This window comes from Pristiophorus japonicus, chromosome 5, assembly GCF_044704955.1.
Source record: "Pristiophorus japonicus isolate sPriJap1 chromosome 5, sPriJap1.hap1, whole genome shotgun sequence".
NCBI classification, from domain to species: domain Eukaryota; kingdom Metazoa; phylum Chordata; class Chondrichthyes; family Pristiophoridae; genus Pristiophorus; species Pristiophorus japonicus.
The window spans coordinates 210,578,602-210,591,197 of NC_091981.1; the positions used below are offsets into that span (position 1 = coordinate 210,578,602).

Consider the following 12,596-nt stretch of genomic DNA (forward strand, 5'->3'; position numbering starts at 1 on the left):
TCCCTAAACCCAGGGGAAGTATACAAGTTCGTAAAGATAAGTGTACGAGCTTGCTGCTCCTGGCATCCAGAGAGAAATGAAAATGGGGGTGGGAAGGATAGAATACCAGTTTGAATGGCGGAGAGCGGAAGAAGAGCACCAGCTGAACGAGACTGCAGAAGATGAAAAGTGCCAACTTCAACTGAGAGGGAGAAGAGTACCAGTATGAATTGGGAAGCTTGGAGAAAAGTGTGTCTATGAATTTGGTATGGAGGAGGTAGAGTGCTTTGTGAACTGGGGTGGTGTGGGAGAATGACTGTTGAGGTAACTTTTGGATAAGTAATAGTCTGGTTGGTTTGTTGAAAATTTAAACGTCACTTTGTTTTTCCTTTTAAAAAAAGTTAATTGTGAAGCATAAAAAGCACTTAAAGCATAATGTTAATGTTAAAAAAAATCTTTTTTTTTTCCCCAGGGGAGCATGCACCATGCATTTCCTACTTTCAACATACGTTTGTTTTTTGCCTTTCAGTTTTTTTTATGCCTCAAATACTAATGAAGAAATGTTGTGTGTACCTCCCAATTAATGTCCAAAGTGTATGTCATTACTTGTTTTGTTATGTTTGGTACCTTCTTACGTTGCCAGCTTTTGGGGCTATTTCCGCTTATCCAAGCTTTTGATCAAACTAACTTTGGCATGCGTGTGTACTCAAAAATATCTCCCTACACTTAAATGGCTTCGGATAAACACATTTTTATTTGGGTAAAAAGTAATCGTTAGTATTATTTAACGTTGTACGATTGCAGCGTGTTTACATACCCTGGGCTGAATTTCTGTCAGACATTCCAAAGCACTTCCAGTAATCGGCACTAATCTCCCCGCCTGCAAAAGAAACATTCATTACGACCAGACTGACCGTTGTCTGCACAGCACTTCGCTCATAGGCTTCGCTGTTAATGGATGGCATGTAAATAACAGAAAGATGTTACATATTAGTCAGATATGTTAGTGAATAATTTCATAAATTATGTTAAAGTTATACTTTACAACAATTGACATTGATAAGACATTGAGCGACAATGAGGAAGTAAAAATACAAACAATACATACGGTACGCAACCGGGGATCCTTATCGGTGAACCTCCCCTTATATACGGATCGTAAAGGTTGGAGGACAGCCGGCATAACGCATCTACTTTATGGCAACAGCTGACACTTCGGAAAATGTTTAAATTCAGATTTCAGCTCGCATCTCGCCCTATAATCTGGCTCTCCTCCTCTGGAATGTTGATTTTTACTGTCACCAGGCAACCAGCTGCACGTGAGCATCTGGCCAGTGGCAGCAGGGGGAGTGGCTGGGCCAATTATCACCTTGTCTCAAATAGTCGCACCTCCAACATTCTCCATCGGTTCTGACAGATATTAACATTTGCAATTTATTTTCCATCTTCGGTTACTTTATACAATATTCTAGGACCGGGAAATGTCATAAATTGTGCCTAGTGTTTTTTTCTTCTTTAATTGGCCTCAACATGTTAACAAGGCCACATTTATTGCTCATCCTTAATTGTCCTGAGAAGCTGGTCGTGGGCTCATTGATGAACTATGAATTGAATTGTTTTAGGACACGTCAGTATTATCAATAGCTACATTTCTGAATCTCAGACAGACTCTTATAAAGGAAATGTTTTGCTGCTTCACACCAACAGATCAGCAATACGGATTTCCACGCCTATATTGTGCAGCCCCCACTGTTGGCTATGAAGTCAGTGCTCAGCAATCTCGCGAAAAGTCAGCAAGATGCTGATTGTAATGTGATAGAGTGACGGGACAGTTAGGGTACTGAGGGATAGGAGAATTAGCATTATCCACCTCTATTTCTCCTCCTTCAAGATCCCCCTTAAAAACTACCTCTTTAACCAAGCTTTTGGTCACTTGTCCTAATGCCTCCTTTGGCTCAGTGCTAATTTTTGTCTGATTAAGCTCCTGTGAAGTGTCTTGGGCCATTTTACTATGTTAAAGGTGCTATATAAACATAAGTTTTTGTTGTTTAGTGTAGAGAACAGCAGGAGAATTTGGGTACAGGTGAATGGGAGAGTTAGGCCCCATGCCTGCTTTTACCAGGCATAAGAGTTTTGTGGGCACTTGCTGGGCGGTAGTTGGGCTGATAGCCCAAATCTCTGCCAGCAAGTGTCCATTTCCTGTGCAAGCTGACAAATCGGAAGTTCCAGGTTTTCACACATGTCCAGCACATGCGGAAACCTGGAACTTGTGGGGCACTTACAGCCATGTGCGCTGTGCATACACGGTCATAGGCCCCATAAAATCCGGGCCTTAGTGTACAGAGGGCTGAGTTACCATATAGAGACACAGCAGTATTAATGTATAGAGGGATGGGAGATCTAGAAACTGAGCTGCTCTCAAAAGGAGCCTGTGTCAAAAAATCAGCACTAGTGTTGTAGGCCTATCTCTGATCCACACACCCTTTGCTAATGGCCAGTTGTGTGGGACTAGTGAACTTGCCCCATGAATACATGTACATTACAACTGATTCATTGTCATATGATCTTATAAATATAAATCACTAACATTTACTGGATTACTGTGTGACTGCATAATACAGGGAGTGAAACATATAATTGAAAGTGCAGAGGCAGCAAGCTTTAAATTGCATGAATGCCACCTTTAGCTAAATGATTGTAAGATGATCCCTCACAGCTCGTATGCATTTTGGGCTAAATTCAACAAAAATATAGTAAGAGCAGAAGCATGGAGACAGAACAAAAATATAAGAGAAGTTTGTCATCTCTTAGCTCATCGCTCTCGTGCCCAGACTACAACCTTGTTCCTTTTGTAATCTTCCTTATCTCTCTTTACTTCATTAATGCTACTATAGTCATTGCTCATCTGAACTTTCCATTCTTGTTCCACCTCAGCTCCTAATATCACGTCTTGCACACTCTATTCTCCTTCCTGCATCCTATCTGTGTTGAAATCAAGACTCATTGTCCTTTTTCCTAACCCAATATTCTTTCCCAAGATCTCAAATCTCTTGATGCTCCTCAGCATCCCCACTTAGTCTTCCTGTCCCCGACAACCTACAGTTTTTAAAACTAAAGCTTGGCATCACCTGAGTCTACCAACTTTCGTGCCTCATGATTGCAGACTCTTTGCTGCATGGATCAGGCTGGAAATTGTCCGCATTCACATCCAAGGACAGTGAAAGACTATGGGGATGGAATTTTAACATGAAAAATTCTGTGGGTTGCAGGCGGGGTGGGGACAGACAGCTAAAATTTTAAAATATAAATCTCGACCTCAACCCAGCTCCAACCCGCCCACTTTCAACTTTCACTCGGGCAGGACAGAAATAGGTAGCCAACCCACTGCCAGGAGGCATGTTGGCATTTTAAATATGATAATGAGGCCTGAAGCCTCTGCTTTAACCAGCTGTGCAGGTTTTACTGCAGCCGGCTGGGGATCCTGGGCCTCTAGATTCCCAGTAGCTGCAGCGAGACGAGCACAGCCTCAGGGAGCAATCACTGTGGGCCAGGAGGAGCAGGAGTGGGGTCAGGGATCAGACCCAGGGATCGGAACTCACCCCCAGGTCAGGGATCAAACTCCCCCTGGGGATCGGAACTCACCCACCCTCCACTCCCAGAGAATCGGACGACCTCCCCAGAGGTTGGAACCTTCCACCACCCCCACCCCCACCCAGTCTCGGAACCCCCTCCACGATCGAAGCACGCACCTACCTGTTGGTTGCGTCCTCTCCTCCAGTGTTCACCCCCCGCCCCCTGACTGGAAGCCAGCCTATCAATCGGGCTGTCTTCCAGGCAGGAAACCTGGCAAAGATGTCACACGCATGCTGTGGAGTTAAAACACCACAGCATGGGGAAAGCCCGAACTTCTGAATTCCCGCAGTCTACCCCCACCGCCCCTCCCCCCACTGCTCTGGGCAGGTCGCAAACTTCAAAATCCACCCTATGTGTGTGCAGCTATCCAATCATTCTTGATTTTGGAGACAGTCCTCCATTAAAACTGTTATGTTCAGAATAAATCCACAGGACTGTATTGTAAGCTCAAACTGTTGTGACCTTGGTCTCTTTATTCAGACTCCAGAGTGGAGAAACAGCATGCTGAATCACCTTTTAGACCTGCTTACCCCAGGGTGCAGAGGTGACCCTTAGGTCTCCCACAGGTGTGCCCCCTAGAGGCAAGCCTTACATTTTGGTGAGGTTTACATACAAACATAACATCACTCCCACCCAAAGTCTTATGTACAAGTTATTTGCAAGTTGAGGCAATCTGGCGCCCTGCGTCCCCGAGTCGATCGCCTGGGTTGAAGTCCTGACGTGGTGGGTTCATCTTCATGGTTGATGGCGAGGTTGATTGTCTTAGTGGGTCACTGGGGACAGGTCCTTTCACAGTGATTCCTGGTTATCTGTAGTTCGCAGTTTGGTCTGGTCCAAATGCTTTCTGCGTTTGCCCAGTACATGGTTTCACAATCAAACGCTCCATTTTCATCACACACACTCCATTCCCCCCCTTTGGCTAATACAGTGCTAGCGGCCCATCTGGGGGCTTGAACATGGGCTACATCACTTATTCTGATGTCACGTGGAGGAGCTGTGCTATCATGGTACATTCTCTGCTGATAGCATACGGGCAGCTCGGTTCTGAGTGATTCTGCCTGGTGACTGCGCAGCACCCAGGATAGCCAGGTCTGTAGGGAGTCTACCGTGACATGCGTGGTGCTTGGCTTTGTGATTTGGGCTGCCTGCTCCGGACTATTGTCGCTGATCCCAACGTCTGGCAAGCCCAGGATGGCCGATATTGCCTTGAGACTTTCAGTAGTGGCAGGAGGACTCGTGGTCTCCGTGGATCCTGGGCCTTGGTATGGGAGCCCCGGACCACCGACAGTGTGTAGCCGCCCTGCCTTACTTTGCAACATAGGGATGGGCCTTTCGTCTTTGTGACGGATAGGTTGCAACATCCTGTCTAGCAGTTCACCTTTGGCAGGCGGTAACGTGGGATCCCGGCTGGTCCAGGTCCTAAACTGGGAGGCTGTTACGGTTGACCCCTCACTTTCTAGCACTTCCACGACAACGAGTAGGTCTGCAGGCTGCACCGTTTCCACTCCAGTGGTAGGCAACGGTAGCCAACTGATGGCATTAGTGCCGTTCTCAGTGCCTGGCCCATGGCGGATCATGTTACAGTGCACAGACGGTGTAAGACATTCTCGAAACAATGCACCGATAATGGTGCCTCTGCTCTCCCAAAACTGTGGGATGAGCAGCTTGTCTGACTCGAGCAAATATTGGGACACTCTTTGGTACATCTGTTTTGTCCCGTGGACCCAAGCTGCTGCGTTGGTTAACTTATTGGGTACATGTACAACTGTTTGGGGCTCACCAGCTACTCTGGCTTGCTGCACAACACTCCCGATCCTGTGCGGTAACACATCACTTGCTACGAATATTTTGTAAGATACATATACAACTGATTGAGGTTCACCCGCTACTTTGGCTTGCTGTACAACACGCCCGACCCCTTGTGATAACACATCACTTGTTACAACTACTTTGTCAGATACATATATGACCGGTTGGTGTTCGCCCGCTACTTTGGCTTGTTGTAAGGTCCCCCCAACCCCATATAATAGTACATCATTGGCTGCGAAAGACCGCTCACATGGGTTACATAGTGCAAACAACTTATTGGAACGTAGTGGGTTTCTGGCCTTCTCAGCGGCCGCCCCTTTACCTTTGCTCCAAATCCAGTCGTCTTCCTTGCTGGGCAACACATTCCTCTGTTCCGTTGCAGTGGCCTCCCATGGTCTGGACGCTCTCTCATCCCATGGTCTGGATGCTCTCTTGTCTTTTGGTCTGGACGCACTTTTGTCCTGTGGTCTGGAAGCACTCTCGTCCCGTGGTCTGGACGCACTCTCGTCCCGTGGTCTGGACGCCCTCTCGTCCTCGTCCGTGATGCCGACTGCCGCGATCTTCCTCCCCAGGGATTTGGCCTCTGGCGTCGGGAAGAGGCATTCGGATCGTGTCGGCCGGAGTCCCACTCTGCATGTTCGACCTGGAGCCTCTTCCATCATTGCAAAAAGGTCATCGGCTTTGGGTGGTGGGTACCGCGCCTGTACCACTGCTCGGTTGATCTTCACCTCCTCATGGTTGTGATGAGCAGCCTGTGCCTCGGGGATCTGCAAATGGATCTGCACTTCGATGTCTGGTTCAGCTGAAGGTGGGGGTTTGCTCAGCCTTTGAGCAGGGGAGACGTCGTTCGCCGGAGAAGGTACGCAGAGGTCTTCCCAGTTCCATTGAATCTTCCCCATCTACCTTCTACCAAGCAGCGTTGGCCCATCACCTGAAATAATCCACAATGGTAAATCGTGCACCGCTCCCTCATGGGTTACTCTTATGTCCGCACTATCCAATAACTGGTATCAGTTCCTTGGTGTAGGTGCGCAGCTTTGCCTAAATCGGGATCGGCTTGGGTCACTGTGCTTTGTCGCCCCGCAGCCTCTTGAATGCCTTTTGGCTCATAACTGATTGACTCACCCCCCTGTCCATGGAGACTGGAGTGTTGTTAAGTTCAACTTTTAACGTTATCGGAAGGCTTCTGGTGGTATCCCATATACTTCCTCTTCATCCTCAGGTTCAGTTGCCTCTCCTGCTCGTTCAGCGTGATCCTCGCTGGATCGGTCGTCCTCTCCTGACTCTGCCACGTGATGAGTCAGAGGTCGTTTGCACATTCGCTGGAGATGCCCCATTGTTCCACAGCTCTTCACACATAGGGCTTGAATCGACATTGATGAGCTTTATGACTGCCCCCGCACCGCCAACATGGTGTTAATGGATACACATTCACGCCCCATGGCGGACTCTGAGTCACTCTACCTAGGTCTGGCCTCTGCAGTCGTGTGGGCGCTGCCCTGTACAGTTTTGCCTGCTGAAAACATTATTTTATGCACAGTACTTGCCGGTGAGCTTCGATTCTGTGATGATATCTGTTTCGTGTTATCGCTCATGGACTATCGTGATGGCCTTGCTCAGATCGAGGAATTCAGTTTGCGAAGAATGACCTCATGGCCAATTCCAAGCACGAAAAAGTCCCGCAACATTTCCCCCGAGGATCCTGCAAATTCGCACTGTCCCGCAAGGCGTTTTAGGTTGGCGACAAAGCTCGCCACATTCTGGCACTCGGAGCAATGGTGTGTGTAAAAGCGATACCTGGCCTTATTAGTCGGGAAATTGTGTTGAGGAAATTGATGGGATTGAAGGCCAATAAATCCTCGGGGCCTGATGGTCTGCATCCCAGAGTACTTAAGGAGGTGGCCTTGGAAATAGCGGATCCATTGACAGTCATTTTCCAACATTCCATAGACTCTGGGTCAGTTCCTATGGAGTGGAGGGTAGCCAATGTAACCCCACTTTTTAAAAAAAGGAGGGAGAGAGAAAACAGGGAATTATAGACCGGTCAGCCTGACATCGGTAGTGGGTAAAATGATGGAATCAATTATTAAGGATGTCATAGCAGCGCATTTGGAAAGAGGTGACATGATAGGTCCAAGTCAGCATGGATTTGTGAAAGGGAAATCATGCTTGACAAATCTTCTGGAATTCTTTGAGGATGTTTCCAGTAGAGTGGACAAGGGAGAACCAGTTGGACTTTCAGAAGACTTTCGACAAGGTCCCACACAAGAGATTAATGTGCAAAGTTAAAGCACATGGGATTGGGAGTAGTGTGCTGATGTGGATTGAGAACTGATTGGCAGACAGGAAGCAAAGAGTAGGAATAAATGGGTACTTTTCAGAATGGCAAGCAATGACTAGTGGGGTACCGCAAGGTTCTGTGCTGGGGCCCCAGCTGTTTACATTGTACATTAATGATTTAGACGAGGGGATTAAATGTAGTATCTTCAAATTTGCGGATGACACTAAGTTGGGTGGCAGTGTGAGCTGTGAGGAGGATGCTATGAGGCTGCAGAGTGACTTGGATAGGTTAGGTGAGTGGGAAAATGCATGGCAGATGAAGTATAATGTGGATAAATGTGAGGTTATCCACTTTGGTGGTAAAAACAGAGAGACAGACTATTATCTGAATGGTGACAGATTAGGAAAAGGGGAGGTGCAACGAGACCTGGGTGTCATGGTACATCAGTCATTGAAGGGTGGCATGCAGGTACAGCAGAAAGCAAACGGCATGTTGGTCTTCATAGCGAGGGGATTTGAGTACAGGGGCAGGGAGGTGTTACTACAGTTGTACAGGGCCTTGGTGAGGCCACACCTGCAGTATTGTGTACAGTTTTGGTCTCCTAACTTGAGGAAGGACATTCTTGCTATTGAGGGAGTGCAGCGAAGGTTCACCAGACTGATTCCTGGGATGGCGGGACTGACATATCAAGAAAGACTGGATCAACTGGGCTTGTATTCACTGGAGTTCAGACGAATGAGAGGGGATCTCGTAGAAACATTTAAAATTCTGATGGGTTTAGACAGGTTAGATGCAGGAAGAATATTCCCAATGTTGGGGAAGTCCAGAACCAGGAGTCACAGTCTAAGGATAAGGGGTAAGCCATTTAGGACCGAGATGAGGAGAAACTTCTTCACCCAGAGAGTGGTGAACCTGTGGAATTCTCTACCACAGAAAGTTGTTGAGGCCAATTCACTAAATATATTCAAAAAGGAGTTAGATGTAGTCCTTACTACTAGGGGGGAGGTCAAGGGGTATGGCGAGAAAGCAGGAATGGGGTACTGAAGTTGCATGTTCAGCCATGAACTCATTGAATGGCGGTGCAGGCCCGAAGGGCCGAATGGCCTACTCCTGCACCTATTTTCTATGTTTCTATGTTTCTAAGATGCTCTCCTTCAGCTTGAGGTGTTCCCTTACCAGCGTACACAACTCTGTGTAAGACTTGTCCGTTGGTTTGACTGGTGGCAGCAAATTTTTGAAGAGGCCATATAACGAAGACCCATATACGGTGAGGAGAATCGCCCTACGCTTGATCACCGTCCAGTTCGTTGGCCACGAAGTACTGGTTGAGGCGCTCAATGAAGGCTTCCCACTCATCACCCCCAACAAATCTCTCAAGAATACCAATGGCAGTCATTACCGCGTGAAAGTTCGTGATCTGTTACTCACCGCCAATGTGTTATGTTCAGAATAAATCCACAGGCCTGTATTGTCAGCTCAAATTGTTGTGACCTTGGTCTCTTTATTCAGACTCCAGAGTGGAGAAGCAGCATGGTGAATCACCTTTTATATCTGTTTGCCCCAGGGTGCACAGGTGACCCTTAGGTCTCCCACAGGTGTGCCTCCTAGTGGCAAGTCTTACATTTTGGTGAGGTTTACATACATACATACATAACAAAAACCACAATGACTAGCGTTTTAATGGAGAGTTTACGTCACCAGTGGATTTTGCACAGACATAGACAGACTGGTGAAATGGCCAGGCACATAGCAGATCGAATTTAATGCAGAGAAGTGTGAAGTGATGCATTTTGGAAGGAAAATGGAACAGTATAAACAAATTGGTACAATTTTAACGTGGATGCAGGAACCTGAATGTTCACATACACAAATCATTGATAAAGCTATTTTTAACAAAACATACGCGATCTCTGGCTTGATAAACAGGCATAGAGTACAAAAGCAAGGAAGTGATGGTAAATCTTTATAAAGCACTGGTTAGACCTCATCTAGGGTACTGTCTCCAATTTGGGGACCGCATTTTAGGAAGGATGGCGAGGCCTTAGAGAGGATGCAGAGGAGATTTACCATAATGTTCCAAGGGATGAGAGAATTCAGTTAAGTGGAGAGACTGGAGATGCTGGGATTGTTCTCCTTGGAACAAAGACGGTTAAGGGGAGATTTAATTGAGGTGTTAAAAATTATGAGGGATTTGGATAAAACAGATATGGAGAAACTATTTCCACTGGCAGGAGTGGTCAGTGCCTTGGGATTTTTTACTATATTAAAGGAGCTATATAGATACAAGTTTTTGTTGATGAACATTCACCAAACACAATACCAAGAATATTTGACAATGTGGTAAACTGCCCAGGTATGTCCTGTCCACAAAAAGCAGGACAAATCCAATCCGGCCAATTACCGCCACATCAGTCTACTCTCAATCATCAGCAAAGTGATGGAAGGTGTCATCGACAGTGCTATCAAGCGGCACTTACTCCCAATAACCTACTCGCAGATACTCACTTTGGGATACACCAGGACCACTCGGTTCTAGACCTCATTACAGCCTTGGTCTAAACATGGACAAAAGAGCTGAATTTCAGACGTGAGGTGAGAGTGACTGCCCTTGACATCAAGGCAGCATTTGACCGAGTGTGACATCAAGGAGCCCGAGTAAAATTGAAGTCAATGGGAAACAGGGGGCAAACTCTCCACTGGCTGGAATCATATCTAGCACAAAGGAGGTTGGTTGTGCTGGTTGGAGGTCAATCATCCCAGCTCCAGGACATCGCTGCAGGATTTCCTCACAGCAGTGTCCTCGGCCCAACCATCTTCAGCTGCTTCATCAATGACCTTCCTGCCAACATAAGGTCAGAAGTGGGGATGTTCGCTGATGATTGCAGTGTTCAGTTCCATTCACAACTCCTCATAAAATGAAGCAGTCTATGCCTCCATGCAGCAAGACCTGGAGGACATTCAGACTTAGGCTGATAAGTGGCAAGTAACATTCATCTACACAAATGCCAGGAAATGACCATCTCCAACAAGCAAGGGTCTAACCAACTCCTCTTAATATTATTATCATTGCCGAATCCCCCACCATCAACATCCTGGGGGTCATCATTGACCAGAAACATAACTGGACCAGCCTCATAAATACTGTGACAACAAGAGCTGGGTATTCTGCGGCGAGTGTCTCACCTCCTGACTCCCCAAAGACTTTCCACAATCTACAAAACACAAGTTAGGAGTGTGATGGAATACTCTCCACTTGCCTGGATGAGTACGGTTCCAACACTTAAGAAGCTTGACACCACTGAGGACAAAGCAGCCCGCTTGATTGGCACCACATCCACCACCTTCAACGTTCATTCCCTCCACCACCGGTGTACCTATCAACAAGAGCAGGCATCGACGATGAGATCCAACACCGCCTCCAGTGCGCCAGTGCAGCCTTCGGCCGCCTGAGGAAAAGAGTGTTTGAAGACCAAGCCCTCAAAACTGCCACCAAGCTCATGGTCTACAGGGCTGTAGTAATACCTGCCCTCCTGTATGGCTCAGAGACATGGACCATGTACAGCAGACTCCTCAAGTTGCTGGAGAAATATCACCAACGATGTCTCCGCAAGATCCTACAAATTCCCTGGGAGGACAGGCACACCAACATCAGCGTCCTCATTCAGGCTAACATCCACAGCATTGAATCACTGACCACACTCGATCAGTTCCACTGGGCAGGCCACATAGTCCTCATGCCAGACACGAGACTCCCAAAGCAAGTGCTCTACTCGGAGCTCCTTCACAGCAAACGAGCCAAAGGTGGGCAGCGGAAACGCTACCCTCAGAGCCTCCCTGATAAAGTGCGACATCCTCACTGACACTTGGGAGTCCCTGGCCCAAGACCGCCCTAAGTGGAGGAAATGCATCAGAAAGGGTGCTGAGCACCTCGAGTTTCAACGCCGAGAGCATGCAGAAATCAAGCGCATACAGTGGAAAGAGCATGCGGCAAACCAGTCCCACCCACCCCTTCCCTCAACAACTATCTGTCCCACCTGTGACAGAGTCTGTGGCTCCCGTATTGGACTGTTCAGCCACCAAAGAACTCACTTCAGGAATGGAAGCAAGTCTTCCTCGATTCCGAGGGACTGCCTATGATGATGATGATGACCATGACTGCAGCTTGTACCATCTATAAGATGCACTGCAGAAACTCGCGGCTCAAGGTGGGGGCTCACCACCATCTTCTCAAGGGCAATTAAGGATAGGCAATAAATGCTGGCCTCGCCAACAATGCCGACGTTCCGGAATGAATTAAAAAAATCTCTCTGGACACATAATTGTTTAAGCGTTGCCAAATATTTAATCTCTACGTAAGTGCTTTGTGCATGCAGCCCTGCTGTTGTGCACCATTGTGCCTCCTTTTTCTAAAACTATGTGATTGTTGTGCTCTTGAAATTAATCCAGTACTACAGAAAGACTTGCATTTGTATTGCACATTTCACATCTTCACGATTTCCTAAAGTGCTTCGTACACAATTAATTCCTTTTGAAATGTAATCACAGTTATTTTGTAGGAAAACACAGTGGCCAATATGTGCTCAGCAGGTCTCACAGAGAGCAGTGAGATGAATGAGCAGCTAATTTATTTTTGTTGAGGGATGAATGTTGGCCAGAACATTAGAACTCCCTACTCTTTTTCACAAAAGTGTCATGGGATCTTTTACATCCACCCGAACAGGCAGAAAGGGCCTTTGTTTAATGTCATATCCAAAAGATGGCAGCTCCAACAATGCAGCACACCCTGTACTGCACGGAAGTATCAGTACAGGTTATGCACACAATTCTTGTAGTAAACTTGAATTATCTGACACATAGTCAAGAGTACTAGCACTGAGCCAAGCTGACCGTACTT

General features: G+C 47.0%; 1 protein-coding gene across 4 annotated transcripts in view; it reads right to left on the reverse strand.

The window, feature by feature from the left end:
• Positions 1-12,596, reverse strand: part of efhb (EF-hand domain family, member B) — a 230,868-nt gene that overhangs the window by 185,994 nt on the left and 32,278 nt on the right. For 3 of the 4 annotated variants that reach the window (XM_070881276.1, XM_070881274.1, XM_070881277.1), the window contains exon 3: positions 797-859. In XM_070881276.1, the coding sequence (XP_070737377.1) occupies positions 797-859 (63 nt within the window). Of the gene's footprint in view, positions 1-796; positions 860-1,087; positions 1,262-12,596 lie in introns of those variants that run through there. The other variant, XM_070881275.1, reaches the window with a different exon arrangement.